Raw genomic sequence first — 17,545 nt, forward strand, 5'->3', positions numbered from 1 at the left:
CGTCGTTCTAATTGAACTAGTTATCTCGAGCTGTAAGTCTCTCAGTAGCATTACGAAGTATATGTAGTGTCATACTTATCTTATAAACTTATGGTTAGTAGTATACAGTGGTTATACCGCAATAAAATGCGATGCTTTAAATCATTTCAACAAGAAACGTGTAAAGTAGTTGGTTCTATCGTCAGTGTTTTTCGCGTGTAGGAGGTAAACCACTACAATACATAGTTAGGATAATACTACAGCCTCGAATTGCCTACCCTAGCTGCATATAAGGTTACCTAAAGTAAAACAGGTTTTTTGTACATACAATGTTCAATAGGCACATATTAAACACTATACCAGTATGTTGTATGAGTAAGAATACAACAATTTAAAATGAAATTCGCTTAAGAACACGTACAACTTTATAGTTCGATAAAATAAATTAAGAAAAAAGATTTCCAATTTTTCGTGATCGCTCCGGCTGGTTAGGCCTAATAAAAAGGCTTAGGCCTAGTCCTTGGAAGAACTAACCCCAGAAGATAAATACATTACCAGCTTGGTAAGGAGTACCTATAGTGTAGAATAAAAATATCCAGTGGATATACTGGGGTAAGGCCCTATAGTTTTTGAGTCCATTCCGTGACCATAGCGAGATTGAGCTAGGGACCAGCATAACCAAGGCTTAGGTTTTTTTTTTAAAAAAAGTCCATTGAACAAAAGATTCTCCGGGGAAGGCTAAAAAACTATATAAGGAATTGAAACTACGTCCCGCTTTCCCTGCATGGGCATATATACTGAAATCCTCAATTCTATATGGACCCCTCTCTTTTTAGCTCGTTAAAAATAGGTGGAGAGATGATTGCGCCGCCACGAAGAAAGTTATTCTAATAATCGTCTCCGATTCAAAATGGCCGACCAGGAACGTCGCCAGCCGAATATATATTCTTTTTAGTTTATCACCAAATTTTTGAATTCGGGAAATCATTGAAAACTGAGCTATTGTATTAGGAGTTTATCAAGCGACATGTTCGGGTAGTTACTCGTCGAAAGGCAATGTGATATCTAGTTTATTAGGGAGAAGGTATAAATTCGCAACATTTCCAGCTTTATCTCCAGTCCAAAAGTAGTAGGTCCGGAGTCCGCCGCCTCTAAATTACAACCAGCCAGCATCTCATTGGTTCTTGAAAACTCACGTCAGCACGACGCGAATGACGGGAAAATTACTTGTATTTTCCGACTGAGGAGAGGCAGCGAAATAGCCCGGCCTCCTTTTACGTCCCCCCTTGTATTTTGAAAGGGGGACTGGGACTATGGCTGGTCGCGAATACTTAGTCAACTTATACCTTCTCCCTAATAAACTAGATATCACTTCTTGCAGTTACATACAAGTGGTCTATTTCCCCGTAATGTGTAACTAACGGAACCATATTATAGATGTAGTCATCTTGTTTTTTAGCGCCCTATACTTTTTTGCGCGCGCCATTAAGGCGCGTGCCAAATAGCCACGTGATCTTTAAAAAGGCGCGAAATGGAATAAAAAAAAAGAAAAGGGAAATAACGAGGAGGTTGGTTTTTAAAGTACAATGCAGTGAACTTAGGAAAATTAAGGAGATAATGGCCGAGTCGTTATACGCCATGATATAAAAGTCACGCTTCTAGACAAGTTCAAAGCGTACTGGAAGCTAACATTTAACGAGCCGAAGGTGTGACACGCTTATTAAGGTACGTAAGTACGCCCCGACAAAAATGGATCGCTATTATCATATTTTCAAAAAGAGTATATAGGCCCTATATAAAATGAATGTGTTTTGGGCAACGTCTTTAAAAGTAATTGATAGAAAATTTAATAGTTGGTTAAATTTGAATGAACGTAGGGTCGCGTTAAACATTTATACTAAACCTTTAAATTACACGAGGAAGTTCAATTAATTTATAATTTGCTAATTTAAAAATAAAAATTATTTTTATTTACCTGAATTCTATCTTCTGGTAGATCAGTTTTGAGCGATAACATTTCTCTAGCGTAAACATCCGGATAATGCGCTTCTTTGAATGCCTTTTCCAATTCCTCCAATTGATAGCTTGTAAATATTGTCCTGCAAACAAACAACAACAACAAAGAAAATAAACATAAATAAATAAATATACAATTATATGTGTATATATTTAATGTATGGCTAAATACCATTCGAATTAAATTGTAAGCCTTGCCTAAGGGTTGTATATAACATGTATGTAAGTTTTTTTTTTAAACCAATTATCTCAAAGTTAACCCAATAAGACTCGAGATGTAGGTAGGGAGAGAAAGGCTTTTAGAATTTACTCGAGCGCAGAAAAATAATAAGAAAAATCAATTTTTTCAATTATGGAAGAAGAAAACCCAACTAAAATCGGACATGTCTTTAAAACTAGCCCCCTTGTCATCTAATTACTTCCGCAACCATCTTCAATTACCAACCGGAAAATACTACAAAACCCAAGCCGAATTTCCGTTCCGAATAAACTTTCAAAGCCAAATTTTAGGTATATGCAACCTCCATAATGCATCGAAGACAGAACCAAGGCGTTAGAAAGTGATAAGTTGAAGTAAAACACGTGTATCATTTTTTTTTATCCCCACAAATTAACAAATATGAAAATGATTTACTTCAAGTTACCAACTTTTGGTTTTACAATGCGGTTGTATACTTTGCATCGCATTGCCAAGTTCAATTGTCGTAAAATAAGGGGTGTATATGGGGGAAATGGACGGCTTATCTAGATCCAAAAAGATGATTAAAAATATTTCTTCGTCCTGTCAGATGAAATTATAATCGAAAGGAACAAGACGGCTAAATCCGTAATAAGCCAAGGTCTTAAAAGGAATTGGTTTTAAACAATTGGAAAACACGTACTGTATTCGAACTTCAATTAAAGAGTTAGTGCCATAGTTTTTGTCATCCACAAACTTAAAATACGAAAAAAATCCTTGAAAAATCTAGTTTATTATGATATGTTTACTTTTGTATTTGGTTTCGTAGAAATTTATAAAATTGCAATCAAAGTTTTGTGTTTGGAAAAGGCCTAGTTAAATTTTGTTTGGTTTGATGACGTAGTAAGGAGAAATTTTCACTCTAGATGTTGCTCACGTGACGCCTGTTAGTGTCGCCGCGTGCGCGTTAAGCCTATTTTATTCAGATTCTTGCGGCATTAGTAGGCTCGGATGTCTCGGGCGCACGCGCTTGACTTTTCTGCGAGATGCCGTGAGTGACGTAGCAAGGAGAAAAACCCGCCAAATATCTTCTCCGCAAATTTGCTTTTGCCCCCAAATTTCAAGTTTTCGAAGTGTTTTTTCTGTGTTTTCCCTCATATTTAAATATTTATTAAGCATATTTTTGGAATCAGAAGAGTTTAAACTCTCAAAAAAGTAAGGTTTTCTTTAGATTTGAGATAATTTTTAAATCAGTTCGCTATTCCTTTAAGTTAGCACCACATCCTAATGTTCTAAAGCAAATTCTCAAAATAGATAAATTAATTCTAAACATTTTTAAAACACTTAGCACCTTTCTGGAAAATTGAATCTACTTTAAAAAAATTAGTGAAGTTTTCAAATAGAAAATGACCTTCTAGAATTCAGTCTAAAACCTAACAATAAAATATTGTCTTTGTTGATATAATAATCTCATTATCAAGGAATGAAAGATTAAAAAAACTTCGATAGATGTGTATATTAGATTTTTTTACGCGTCGTTAAGCGAGTAATAATTTTATGTTGTTATATTTATTATTGGGTCAATATTTTGGTGATAAGTAATTTGTATTTAGGGCGCGAGGACACATTTTTTGGAGGCTGGTCTTTCGTTCCGCGCGGCGCTTTTCCCAACTTTAAGTGAATTAAACACGATCGAGGAGGGAGCTCTCTTTATAAACACACCACAAGGTAAAATATCTCCCCTTAAATTGCTCGCGTGAACTGAAAAATCAATGACGATTCAAAGGAGTATGTTTTGATAAAATTTGCAATTAAATTTCTCGGGTCGTTAATGAAAACTTTAAATTTTAGTCGTGAGTCCCTTAATATTGGCTAAATACACTTTAAATTTCTCTTCAATTAATCTTGGAAAACTAATGTGTCATGACTCATGGAGTCGGGAATTCTAATAAACCAGAGAAATTTTCTTCCCTAAAATAAAATTCTGTGAATTTTCATTGATATTTTCAAGTAATTTTTAAATTCCCAGACTTTTCATTGATATTTTTAGGCCTATTTTAATTTCCCTGAATTTTCATTGATATTATTGAGCCATTTTTAAATTCCCTGACTTTTTATTGATATTCTTAAGGCCTATTTTAAATTTCCAGACTTTTCAATGATATCCTTAAGACATTTTTAAACTTCCTGACTTTTCCTTGATATTTTAAAGCCATTCTTAAATTCCCTGACTTTTTTTTTGATATTTTTAAGCCATTTTAAATTTCCATGATATTTCCTTATCCTTTAGCCATATTTAAATTCCCTGGAATTCCTTGTTTTCCCTGACCTATGACAACCCTATTATGGTTTAAATGGTAAATAAATATATATGCATACATTAAAAAATGTAAGCCTTTATGTCGTATGATGTTTTTGTGCAGTGAATTTGGGGCTTATATTTATAGGTGGTAAAATTAAAAAACCTATGCCTCCGTTTCTTCTTCTTCTTTTTGCAATGAGCTCCGATTCCTGCAGGACCTCCCATCTCGTCCATGGGTCCTCCGAGGCTGCTCTTCGATCCGAATTCGCCTTGCACCATGCCTAAATAAATAAACAAATAAGTAAACAAATTAATTAATAAATAATTTAAACATTAAATCCCCCATTTATCCGCAACCCCGTAACACTCTAAAAGCCTTAAATTTATTTTTCTCTAAAACTCTAGCTCAGCAGGGTAAACAGTTCTACAGGGGCTCGTAGGAAATACATTAGATTTCGACACCCTGGAAGTGGGCTTCCCTGTGATAATTAGAAAGCCTTCAAAGGGAGAATGAAATGGGTGAAACAAACAGTTCAAAGGGAGGATGAAATGGTTCAATGAAAAATTTTAAAGTGATAAATAAGTAGTTTGAAGAAGGTTTTAAAGACAGAATGATATGGGTTAAATAATGTTTTTAAAGGGGGAATGAAATGGTTCAAAGAAAGCCTTCAAAGGGAGAATGAAATGGGTGAAACAAACAGTTCAAAGGGAGGGAATAAAATGGACAGACAACCAAAGTGGAATTAACTTCTACAACGTCTTGTTGTTATCTTCTATACCGTCTATAGGCGGGACTGAGAGACATCTAAGAAACATATTGAAATCTTCGGTTTCAACTACTTTCATACGATAAAATACAATGTTCGCGAAGGTTACTACGAGACACGCCTTCGTGGAGCTATAACTATATAGCCGAAGCTCTTTCGATCAGATGACCGGATTTAGTTGACCAGGGTAATCCGATAAGCGGGAACCCCGACAAGGCCCTCGATGATTGCCTCGTAATCGTCATGTTGCTTTCCACCCCCACCACCCCACCCCCTTTCTCTTGGGCACCCCTTCCCAAGCCCGATCTCCTAATACCCGGAAAATACCGGTCCGTCCTTCCGGAAGCAAAGCCCACCCCGCGGCGTCCCTACCCATCCCTCACCTCCGGCTATACATCCCAATAGCAATTGCAACCACGGTGTAAAGTCTACCATTGTCGGATTTGGGTTTAGGTCCAACTTCTAGCTCTTTCACCCTATTGCGTCCTACGGCCCCAACTCAATTGCTTTCTAAAACCCTGCTGCAGCTCGCAGAACAACCACGGAGAACTAACTATATGGCTGCAATAGTAGTAGAAGCTCTAGGTTATTCGAAGCGTTACAATAATAATGATCACTTCAAAGTATCCTTGTTTAAATTTTAAATTAATATTAGTGCAGACTAATCTTCCACAACTAAATTTGAAATATTTTTTCAAGTAACGTCATTCTTTCTACTCCTATCCGTATAATTCTCAATAATAGAACCGAGTAGTTTCACCGCTTACTATAACATGACGTTATACTTCATCTCATTTCGCGTTTTCATTAGAGACAACGTTAAATTCTTCGTATTTTACAAATACTTGAAAAGCTATAATATGACTTTGAACGTGGTATACCGTTTGAAAATGATCGATGACGTATAGGGAAAGCGCTTTCTTATTGGTACATGAAAACGGGGGGGGGGAGAGAATCGCCTCCTGGCGGAGAGGAAAATTGTACAGATGGATTAAGGTCTAATCCGCGAGATTAACTTCTTCGTGCTATAGCGACTAGAGAAATATACCGCGTTTTAACACTATGAAAAGCAAATAGGAAAAACAGAAAGTAAGGAGAGTGCAGCGGACTTTGTTCCAACGAAAAAACTATTTACTTGGCGTAGGAATACAAGCGAGTGTACGCTGGCAAACCGATTTACATTTACCAACCAAAAATATTCCAATATATTGTATTACGAAGACCTCTTCACCATTTAACATTTTGTGTCTGCTTGAGGTATTTTCCAATACTGAATTAACTTATGAGTTAGTTTATTATTTATTTATGTCTATAGAGCGAAACAGGCAAGACCTAATAAATGATATGACCGGTCAAAAATATGTCGTAATACTTCTAGGAAAGGCATCAGTCTGAGCCAGCCATATTAGAGTCGTATGTGGGGGTAGGAGGTATAGTAAATTTGGTCCATTGTTCATTTGAAAAGTGGCTGCGTGGAATTCCAGGAGAAGGGAGTTAATACGAGGAGCATCCTACTCTCAAAATATTTCATCCATCTCCCTTGGAATGTGACTTCGCCTTCAAACACCCCTGAATAGCTTCGAGGGGGCCGACAAAGTTCATTTTTAATTCCCCCCTACATACGCGACGTCATAATATTGGACGAATTAACTGTGAAAGTGTCAAGGAATGCTCAAAAGATGACTTCCATAGTGCTTTTAACCCTTAAACTGCAGTGGCAATAGCATTGGTACAATTTTGTACTCTGGCCTTTTATAAACATAATTAACACTAAAGGGGGGTCCTCTTTGACACAGCATGCACTAAAAAACCGAGTGAGATTGGACACTAAAAGGGGTGTTTTGCCATTCCCCAGTGTTGCCAGGCCTTTGATGAACCAAGAAACTACAGAGAGAGGTATAGACTAGATACTTGGTTCACAGAATGCCTGATAACACTGCAGTTGAGTGACATGGGAGAGAACCCAAAAACTATCAATGACGAAAGGTAGAATTCATAAACGTGGGACGCAATGCAATTTAGTACAGGCAAAGGTAGGGCGTCGTGCGCAAACGTCCTGCCTTTGCCTGTACTAAATTGCGTTGAGTCCGACCTTTATGAATTCCACCTTTGGGACTGCATGCAGAAGTTTGGAAATGTCGACTATACACATCTCCATCGGTTAATTTTGCCAGCAAACAGCACCATGGAAAGTCATTTTTAGCTCTGGGGGCCCGCGGCTTCGTTTTCATCGACAGGCGAAGCCAATCCATATATAATATTCAGCTGGAAGGTATTTGGGAGCCCCAGTTATTAGTTATTAGGAACGAGCTTATTAAGCCAACTAATGCGCAGTCTCACACAGCGCCTTTCAGCTAGCTAGAGAGGAGCTACACCCCCCTACCCCCGCATACCATCTAGGGTAAAGGGGGGAGAACCCCCGAGTCACTAGCTATAGCTGCCACCAACCTCATGGACGAATCCATAATCATCCGGAAAGAATGCTCGATCCAAAGGCACGAAATCATCTTTATAGAAAAAAACACAGGACATTTTGATAAAGGGAGTATAACCCTGCAAGAACCGTGATATTTTAGGTTTTTCACGAGTTTACATGCACTTTTGTTTTGGGTTGTTTTAAGTTTGCCAATATGGCGGAGATACCAGGAAAGGGGGGGAGCAGAGATTCGAGTTAACGGCCCTAATCTATTATTGAATGTTCTCAGGCTTTATATGGGTTCTTTGTATAACCATCCATAAGTTTATAAGTGATATGTTCCTTCCATAAGTATGACACTACCTATACTTCGTAAGGCTAGAGACTTACTATTGAGAGCTAGTTCGAGAACGACAAGCGAGAATTAAAGTCCTACACTCGGTGGTTAATTTTGCAGGACTTCCATGCATCTAGGTCCTATTTAGTCTATATTAGCTAAGCCTTTGACAGGGCCTCACTCACCAGGCGTTGCTTTACCTCGAATCTATGACCTACCTCATTCACTTCGTGACAAGCTCCAGTTTCTAAGTTACCAGTGACAAAACTTATGGAACATATCTTATGAACCTACAAGGTTTGGAACTTTAAAACTTGTAAACATATTTCGCCGTGTTCCAATTTGTATTAGTGCCGTAAGTCAGCTTTCGTAAGAGATACGGTGAAATTATTCGGTTACCTGATAGCCCCTAATTCTAAACAATCCAGCGATATAGGCCTACATAATACCTGGAATTGCAACAATTACTACTAAAATAATTAAGCAAAATGATACTGTACTATTCTTTGGGAATAACCTTGCATTGTCATTAAAAATAATGTCTTGTGGAAAACGCCGTTTAAAGCCGCGTTTACACGAGACACTTTGGAACCGTTTTCAACCGTTTTGAAAAGGCCTAACACTTTTTAAAAAATAATATTTGCATTTTCTCGTGAAAGATCTCTGGTTTTATCAGCTTAATATTATTTTTTGTACATTCCAAAACGGTTTAAAACGGTTTCAAAGTGTGTCGTGTAAACGCGGCTTAAGTGGGTTTCTTTTTCTAAATACTGAAAAGGAGTCTTTAATAATGCTTTGATTAGGCGGTTCAATGGTTGCTTCTTCAGTGTTTTTAGTAGCGTAGCCTATTAATTCTATTTTTATGATACGCTGTCAAAGGACAAGTATTGATAAAAATAATAATTTAGTGGTATTGGGAAATACTCGGAAATACTCTAATAAAAAAATGTTTTTGAGAAACCATGATGGCTCTCGTCGATATATATAATCAAAGTGGTTATCGTATTTTATTTTATTTTCATTTTTATTTTTATTCAAAACCCGGTCGGATAATACAGCTATTTTTTATATTGGCTATCATATCAATTCAAAAGAATTTTTCTCAGTAAAAATACCAAATAAATTTACACTGAAATTTTAACATAAAAATAATTAATAAATTCGTCAATTTCCCTTTGTGTGCTTATAGGACTTTGATTGACCAAATTGAATTCGTAGCGATTAGATTCGATTTAAAAATAATAAAGATTAAAAAGTCTGAAGAAATTTTGATGTTTTTGTTTATGAGGGGGGGAGGTGCATTTAAGCAATTTACTAATTGTTTGGCGCAAATTCGAAGTTGACCAATACATCTAGTGTAAATAAGTCCGTCTCCTGCAATTTTGAGCACGTTTTCCGGACTAAATTCCATATAAACAAATCGAAACAATTTGAAATAATCCCGCAAAGTCCTTGCACTTTCGCAATGAAGACAAAGTCTTTCCCAAGACGTACGCCCCCTCATCTAACTATAACTGCGAGGCGCACCAATTCCCTATAGTTCCCATAAAGCGTGTCTGGCTTCAACTGTTCAGTGGTAACCCCGAAATTGTGGCGAAGGAGAGGAAGTTACAGCTATCAATTCTTCTCAATGCACCATCATTAACTAAAGGGAATTCTCGGGTCCAGACGCAAGTATAACGTATAAACAAGAAGTGACATCTAGTTTATTAGGGAGAAGGTATAAATTCGCGCCACATTTCCAGCTTTATCTCCAGTCCAAAGAAACGTAGGTCCGGAGTTAATCCCCGCCGCCTCTAAATTACAACCATGAGCATCTCACTGGTTCTTGAAAACTCATGTCAGCGCGACGCGAATGACGAAAATTACTTGTATTTTCAGACTGAGGAGCGGCAGCGAAATAGCCCGGCCTCCTTTTACGTCCCCCCCCCTTGTATTTTGAAAGGGGGACTGGGACTATGGCGCTCGTATACTTAGCAATCTTATGCCTTCTCCCTAGTAAACTAGATACCATTTCTTGGTTTTTAGATGCGACTCGAAAAGGTCGTTCATTTGATCAATTCGACAGTAAGAAACGTGGTAGAAAACCCTTATCATCCTCATGTTTACAACTAATCCAATGAACAATCGTTGACGCATGCGCCTTAGCCATCGCGAAACAAATGAATTTTCATGAAAGTTTTCTCAGCCATGAAATTCGGTTTCTAATTCAACCGGAATATCCGAAATTTGACGTATCACCGAATGAAGGACCACTATATCAATACCATATCTTAAAGTGCTTCCCATGAAATTGTTGTCTCAAAGTTTATTCGAAAATAAAATGGCTTGCAATCATTTAATGCTAAATTAAGAACCCATGTATGACCCAAGAACATTTCAAAAGGCTTAGCGAATATGTATACTTAACTAACCAAATAAATTAATAATATACAGTATAATGAACCACCGCTATTTGACCATAAGAATATTACTACGAAATTGCAGCACAGTCCCTGCAGTATATTTTAACCAAGCTTTCCAACCACTCTTGGACGTATTAACCTAGGTTAGTTTTACCAGCAGTAAAGAAACAAGGGTTATAGGCATAATAATTCCTTCCAAAAATGGGAGGAGGCATGCAGCGCCCCCTATAGTATATAAAACTTCTATATATATATATAACCGGGGAACTTAGCAGCTAGAAACTCTGTATATATAATTAAATTACATCCGTATTAGGAGAGCCTGAAGGGAAGACTGCTTCGGGGGGTAAACTAGCGTCAAGAAAGGGCGCCAAAATGCTTTCTGACAAGTTGGGAATTATATTTACACGTCGGGGGTTGTACCCCAACCAAACACCCACACACTCTCTCTCTCTCCTTTAAGCCCCATTGGCTTATGAAACTCGTCTTGGACTAACTCAATATTATTCTAAATATGTAGACATTTTTCCATTCTACTAGCCCTGTACCCCAAAAAATAAATTAATGCAAAGTAAGCAGACGATCTTCGCGAATTATTCATGAAGACAACGCTTAGAAACGTAGCTCGGAACGTTACTTATACTTTGGGTTTATTTACTTTTGATTCCTGCATGAAGTTTTAGGTTAGGAGTTTCAACGCTTGTCTATATATATTTTTACTACACTTTAGACTAATTTCTGGTTTCCCCTAGCGATACCTCTTTAATTACATTTAATTTTCCCCATTAGTGAACGAATTAAGTGTATAACGCCTAACTAGCTCTCACCTATCTATTAAGAATTTTCTTTAAACTAAAGTTTTGTTAACTCAAATAATATCCTCTATAAGTTGAACGCGGTTGAACGCCGATTTCAGCTTACACTAAGTCTCGGCCACTATCCGATCTAAGTACCTGGTACAGCAAAACGCTAGAAATAAGTCTGAAAATCCTGTATGTAGTAAAAAATACAATAACTGGTCCTTTGGTTGGTCCTGGTAAAAAAAGGACGCGCAAGTAAAGTACAAATAACAAACATAGAGGGAACGCGGGCTGTCAATCATTACCCTCCTTGCCTCGTGAACACCACTTAACCCAACAAAAAAAGAAGCCCACTGAATTTAAAAGGTGTTGAACAAACACAGTGGCCCCGGTACGGTTTTTTTCTATACTTTTCTGTCAGATAAAGGACAGTGTACCCTTGGAAAAGGCAGTCATCCACCAAACATAAAGCCCTTCGTGTCTGTACGTTCAAGGTACGTACAAATCAAATCAAAAATACACCCTTTAAGAAGCGTTGATTTTTTCATCAATAGAAATAGGTTTTAAGCATGGTATGTCATCAATTGAAGTGTCACCGTGTTTGAAAGTTCGGACTTCATCATCAGTTTATTCTCGGAGTTCAAAAGGTTGCCTGAACCCTAACCCCGACAACTTCTCTAACTTATTTTGTTGTACATCGACAAGCACATTTGGGTTTCCAAAATGCAGTACAATAAGTACCCTAAAATGTTTAGGAGAAATCAATTGAATCCCATAATTCTGTCGTATTAAGAAATGCGGTCCGAGGAATGCGTTAAGGATACGGTAGCTAAAATTGACCTGTTTAAACGATACTAAATACATGAATTTGCATGAAATAGATCTCGAGATATTAAGGTTTGCTTAACCAAGAAGTGATATCTAGTTTATTGGGGAGAGGATAAATTCGGCACATTTCCAGCTTTATCTCCAGTCCAAACAAACGTAGGTCCGAAGTTAATCCCCGCCTCTAAACTACAACCAGCATCTCATGAGGCGGGGATTAACTCCGGACCTACGTTTGAACTGGAGATAAAGCTACAATGTGGCGCATTTATACGTTCTCCCTAGTAAACTAGATATCACTTCTTAATTTAACCTTATAACATAGTCGACGACAACACGTGTAAAAGCTTTGAGAATTTGATAAATAAATTAAGCCTAATTGTATCTTAACACTATAAGGGACAACTTGTTCTATATTTAATCTTTCAAATTAGCGTGGCGCGCGTGAACAGGAGGGTGTAAACCAATAAAAAAAGAACTTGGCTTGTTGGATGTATGTACCATACCTTACCGTACCGTAGCTACGATTGTTCCAAGTTTCGAAATGAAGACGCTATGTATCAGAAATAAGGTAGGGGGGAGAGATTTGGCCATCCAATTTGTAGAGGCAGCGAGCAAGATTACGTATAGGGATGGAAGATAAAGTCTGGGGTGTTACTGTTACGCAGTCAGACGTCTCAACGGGGAGGCTTTCAGCTGTCATTTTCAGAGAGGCGCTAGCTGCTGATCGAGCTACGCTATAGCTGCTAAAGGTACAGCTACCACCACCACCACCACGCAACGATTCCGCCTTAGTATATTCCCAATCCACACCCTTACGCCTTCAGCTTCTTTATTGAGCTCCTAAAATTACAAGATTAGCGACCGATAATTGTTCTAAACAGGGGTTGTTTTCATTTGATCATAGAACAGATTGAATATAAAGTAAAAGTTCATAAGATATGTTGGTTATAAGTTTGTTAATCTCTGTTAACTTAGAAACTGGAGCTTGTCATGAATGAAGTGACGTAGGTCATAGATTCAAGGCGATCGTCACTAATAAACTATAATTGATTAAAGTCTATAGAAAATCATCTTTAAATCGCTGTTTACCTAGGATATATTTCATAGCCCCTTTAAAAAATCGTCTCCGAAGATGATACGAAAAGGGATGTTTCTCTTCACTCGTTGAATTGTCAATTTACATTACAAACGTCATCTTATTAATTCTTCTATCTCCTCAGCTTCAATTTCTCCGATCTACCAACGCTTTGTTGCAAATCCCAGATCCCATGCAATATCCCCATTTTTTTTATCTTTTCCAGTAGCTTGATTATAAGGGTGTCTTTTTTTACAACCAATCAGCGTGCAAAATTGCAATCATAATCAGACAGCTAGCACTCTCTCCCTCTCTGCCACGCATGCAGCTAGTACCAACCACTTCACGTCAAAACGTCTTCAAAACTAAAATAAAGAAAATTTGTAATTTTTTCTTTTTTCTATTACATCATGCTTGCTTTCACCAGATGCAAACTACTAACACGAGTAACCTAACAACTAAAAGTATACGCATCTTAAAGTTGATGTCATCATAAGTTCATAAGATATGTTGGCCATACGTTTGTCACTGGTAACTTAGAAACTGGAGCTTGTCATGAAGTGAGTGACGTAGGTCATAGATTTGAAGTAAAGCGACATACGCCTGGTGACTGGGGCGCTGTCAAAGGTTTAGTACATACAGTAATAGGAAGATTGAAGTCCTGCAAAATTAATTAACCACCGAGTGTAGGAGTTCAATTCTCGCCCCCGTCGTTCACTCGAACTAGCTCGAGCTGTTGTTACTTTCAAGACATGAAAATAGTTATGCAATACGCTGCCTCGATGGCATACTTATAGAAAACTATTTACCTACGACGCTAAATCTAACCTGTCCAGGGGTGAAAATTTGAAGGATAAAACCGTGCTAACACGTGGGATATCTTAGAAGAGTTCCAAAAAATATGAAAATTATGACAGTGATGAGCTATGGAAGTCTTAAGCTTGAAAGAACAAACCTTTTCTTCAGCAACGTCTATATCGTCAATTCAATAATCATGAAGTTGTTGAACTTCCAAGTAGGTACGCTTTGAACTTAAAGGTACTATATGGCGCATGATGCACTCGTGTTTTGCCAAAATTACGCGAATATGTTTTCAACAATGCCTCGTGCAAACCTATCTACTTTACTAGCTGGCATAATTTTTGAACGCCAATAACGAAGGCTCTTTAACAACTCATAGATCTACGCGTTCGGTTATGGTAACGGCATGACATGACTTACTTCTGGACCAGGTATACTTGAATATTTATTTATTCCTTCGAGTGTTCGTGAGATTGAAGGAAAAGGGGAAATAATAAACAAGACTAAGAAGGATTCATTTAGACACGTCAAAAAAAAAAAATATTACTGACCACACAAATTTTATACCATCAGAAGTTCAAATAGGATGCTTGTATGAGAAAAAGTTTGAGTTTTAAACGGTTATCGTATCCCTGAGAGTTTCAGGAAATTTTACAAGTAATATAGACAAGAGTATTTCAGGAGCAAATTTTGGTCAAAATATAGTTAAGTATTTTGGCCAAATTTAGGAATAAATACTCAAATGTTTACTAAGACAAATTTGAGAATGAAGTCTCAATTATTTACTAATGCAAATTTATTTACTAATGCAAATATATGTAAATATACTCAAGTATTCCTTAGGGAAAAGGCAAACATTTAAGGAAAAAAAGGGAATAATTGTAGACAAATTCAAGGAATTCAGGAATTTTCCAGGGCTATATTTTGAGGGCGCCTCAGGCTGAAGAGCAAATATTTGTGGAATAAATAAAACATGAAGTAAGTTTAAATTTCCCCCAAAATAATCGAGCAAACATCTTGAAAAAATTAATTTGTGTTGTGTAAATATGAAATGTACAAAAAATAAAAAACTTTCCATAACAACCAACCACTCATTAAGGTATTTGCTTAAAATCCTTAATTAAATTTACAGAAAACAATTAGCGTAGCTTGAGCATGCATTCAACCAACAACGCCAAAATAAAAATCACCAATTAAGAAGAAAAAAACCTCCGTCACGATGCAATACAAAGATAAGAAAAAAGACATAACCCAAATTATTGCAGTAGCCTAAAAACAACAAAAGTTCTAAAAGAGAAAAACACACAACGTGAAGTATTCAAGTATATATTGTTAAGTTTGTAATTAGCCAATCACCGTTAAGCAAAGATAGAGAGTGCTTATAAGAATTGTTAGCAACAAAAAATCTCTAATTGATCGATAAAAAGGCTAAATTGGATTATTTTAACGTTAAATTTAAGAAAAACAATTCAAGAGGGGGGGAGACGTCGAATTTTGACGAAATTCCGTGGGCAATTTTGTAGTACAACTTAAGTCTTGGTCGGTGGCCGAATTAAAGGCGTGACGTGTGGCCCGGGAGATGAAAATTCAACTTGGGGGACCTCGATATATAGAGAAATCAGAACGGGAGTGGGATCAAAAAAAAGAGAGATTTTGACTGACGGGGGTGGAGAAAATAATAAGTAAAGAAGTAGTTGCACAGAAATGAATTAAACTTAAAGTAGACAAGACGGCCTAAAAAATATTCCCCATGTCACTTCTACAATGTACGGTAGCCCATTATAGAAAAGCCACGTCATTAATCGACCTTTTCAAAAAGGATCCCGGGTCAAATATACCCACATTGATTGGACAAGGACATTAGTAACTCAAAGTCCACCAAAATTGATCCGTATTAATTGTTTCAAGTCGCAACTTAAGGTCTATCCATACCGGGTGATTGGGCTGGTCAAACAGGGTTCATACAACTTTTGGAAAAACAATTTCCCTGAGATTTCCCTAAGTTTTCCAGGTTTTTCCCGTATATGGAGTATCCTATGGAGCAAATTTTAACGAAGGAGGGGGGATATGACTATTACATAGTCAAAGGACATCCCCGTATCTCTAATATAACCAGAGTTATGAGCCTCCAAAGTATAGTGAAACGTTAATCCTATGGAGGGTATGTTTATGAACATTTTGCTTAATTACTCGGCCCCTGTTTGTCGCCAAGTTCCCTGATTTCCCTGAATTTTACTAAAAATTCTAAATTTACCTGAGGTTTTTGTCAACTATTTACTTCCCTGATTTTTCCAGGTTTGTATGAACCCTGTCAAACCCTCAACCTTTGGAAAAGGGGGTGTATTAGAACCCACCTAAATGAGCTGATATGAAGTCAGCAGATACACTTCGGTTTAGTTGGCTTTTGAAACGAAAGGGGCAGCCTGACCGTGGAAAGGAAATTGTCTAGGAGGATATGGGGGCCCAGGGGTTTGTAGGCGAACCAAGCAGGCTTAAAGAAACTTTATTTTTAAAAAAAATCAAGCCAGGTAGTGAGTGAGTGAGTGAGTAGTATACTATATAGTAGGCATATATAGAATCCGATTTTGGAAAACCGCCCGCTGTCAATTCCTCTTCAAATTTCTCTTTCAAGTGGAACTGGCGCGCAACAAAAATTTATCGTGCATAAGGAGCGTGAGTTATGGATTTTTTTCTTAGTTCTTTCCCCCCCTAGAGAATCTTCCCATCCATTTCTTAGAAATCTTCCTCTGTTTTTCGAACTTTCAACTCACCCAATCTTTGTTTAAAGGGGATGCCATCGTCACTGACCCCCCACCCATCTCCAGGTATATCTACCTTAATTTTCAACGCGCCATCAGAAAATGTTATAGTAGCTAGGCCTTCTATGGTTAAGTTTTTAACCCGTGACAAGTTTGAGAGGGGAAGACGACTGTGGCCAGGGTGGTTTCCAATTCCAAGGGCCCCATCACTAATTTGAAGAAATATCCATATTTGGTCAGAGATATGTATAGTAAGGCCATGGAAAAGTGGTACCTTTCATGGTCAGAGATACGTATAGTAAGACCATGAAACAGTGGTAAAACACTACCTTTCATGGTCAGAGATAGGTATAGTAAGACCATGGAACAGTGGTAGAACACTACCTTTCTTATCACTTATTGGAAATTTGTCGTTTTGTATCGTAAGACCACGATGTATGGTGTCACTTAGTCAACCTCTTTCATTATTTCAACACTAAGCGTGTTGAGGAAATAGTATACTTCGAAATAGAAGATGTTACTTGGCTTTTTGCTCCTGTTTCGTTAAAATATCCCGGTATCTCTGATCTGATTAGTTGTTCAATTTCACTCCTGACGTTTATCATAACCAGAAACCGATGGTGAACGCTAAATTCTCTTCTACCTAGTACTATTTACTCTATAAAGACTAGGAAGAAAACAACCAACCATCTCAAATTTGAACTCTTCTATAAATTGGGAATATACTGTACACAGCCACGTAAAAAACCCTATATAGCTTTTGAAAACCTAAATTGAAAGTGACACTCGGATGTCGCAAATACTAAACAAAATCACACCCCTTTTTATAAACATCAATTTTCATAGCTCAATTCCCATGCAGCTTTAAAAAGTGCGCAAGGA

At 37.3% G+C, this 17,545-nt stretch overlaps 1 protein-coding gene across 3 annotated transcripts in view; it reads right to left on the reverse strand.

Moving 5' to 3' along the window:
- LOC149654738 (uncharacterized) overlaps positions 1-17,545 on the reverse strand; it is a 48,616-nt gene that overhangs the window by 18,394 nt on the left and 12,677 nt on the right. For 2 of the 3 annotated variants that reach the window (XM_089846361.1, XM_089846364.1), the window contains exons 3-4: positions 4,639-4,756; positions 1,955-2,078 (exon numbers count right to left, since the gene is read on the reverse strand). In XM_089846361.1, coding sequence (XP_089702487.1) covers positions 1,955-2,078; positions 4,639-4,756 — 242 coding nt within the window. The remainder of the gene's footprint in view (positions 1-1,954; positions 2,079-4,638; positions 4,757-17,545) is intronic. The other variant, XM_089846362.1, reaches the window with a different exon arrangement.

The sequence above is a fragment of the Phalangium opilio genome, unplaced genomic scaffold (genome assembly GCF_054372755.1).
Source record: "Phalangium opilio isolate 3A_F unplaced genomic scaffold, DU_Popi_V2 ptg000079l_1, whole genome shotgun sequence".
In the NCBI taxonomy this organism is placed as follows: Eukaryota; Metazoa; Arthropoda; class Arachnida; order Opiliones; family Phalangiidae; genus Phalangium; species Phalangium opilio.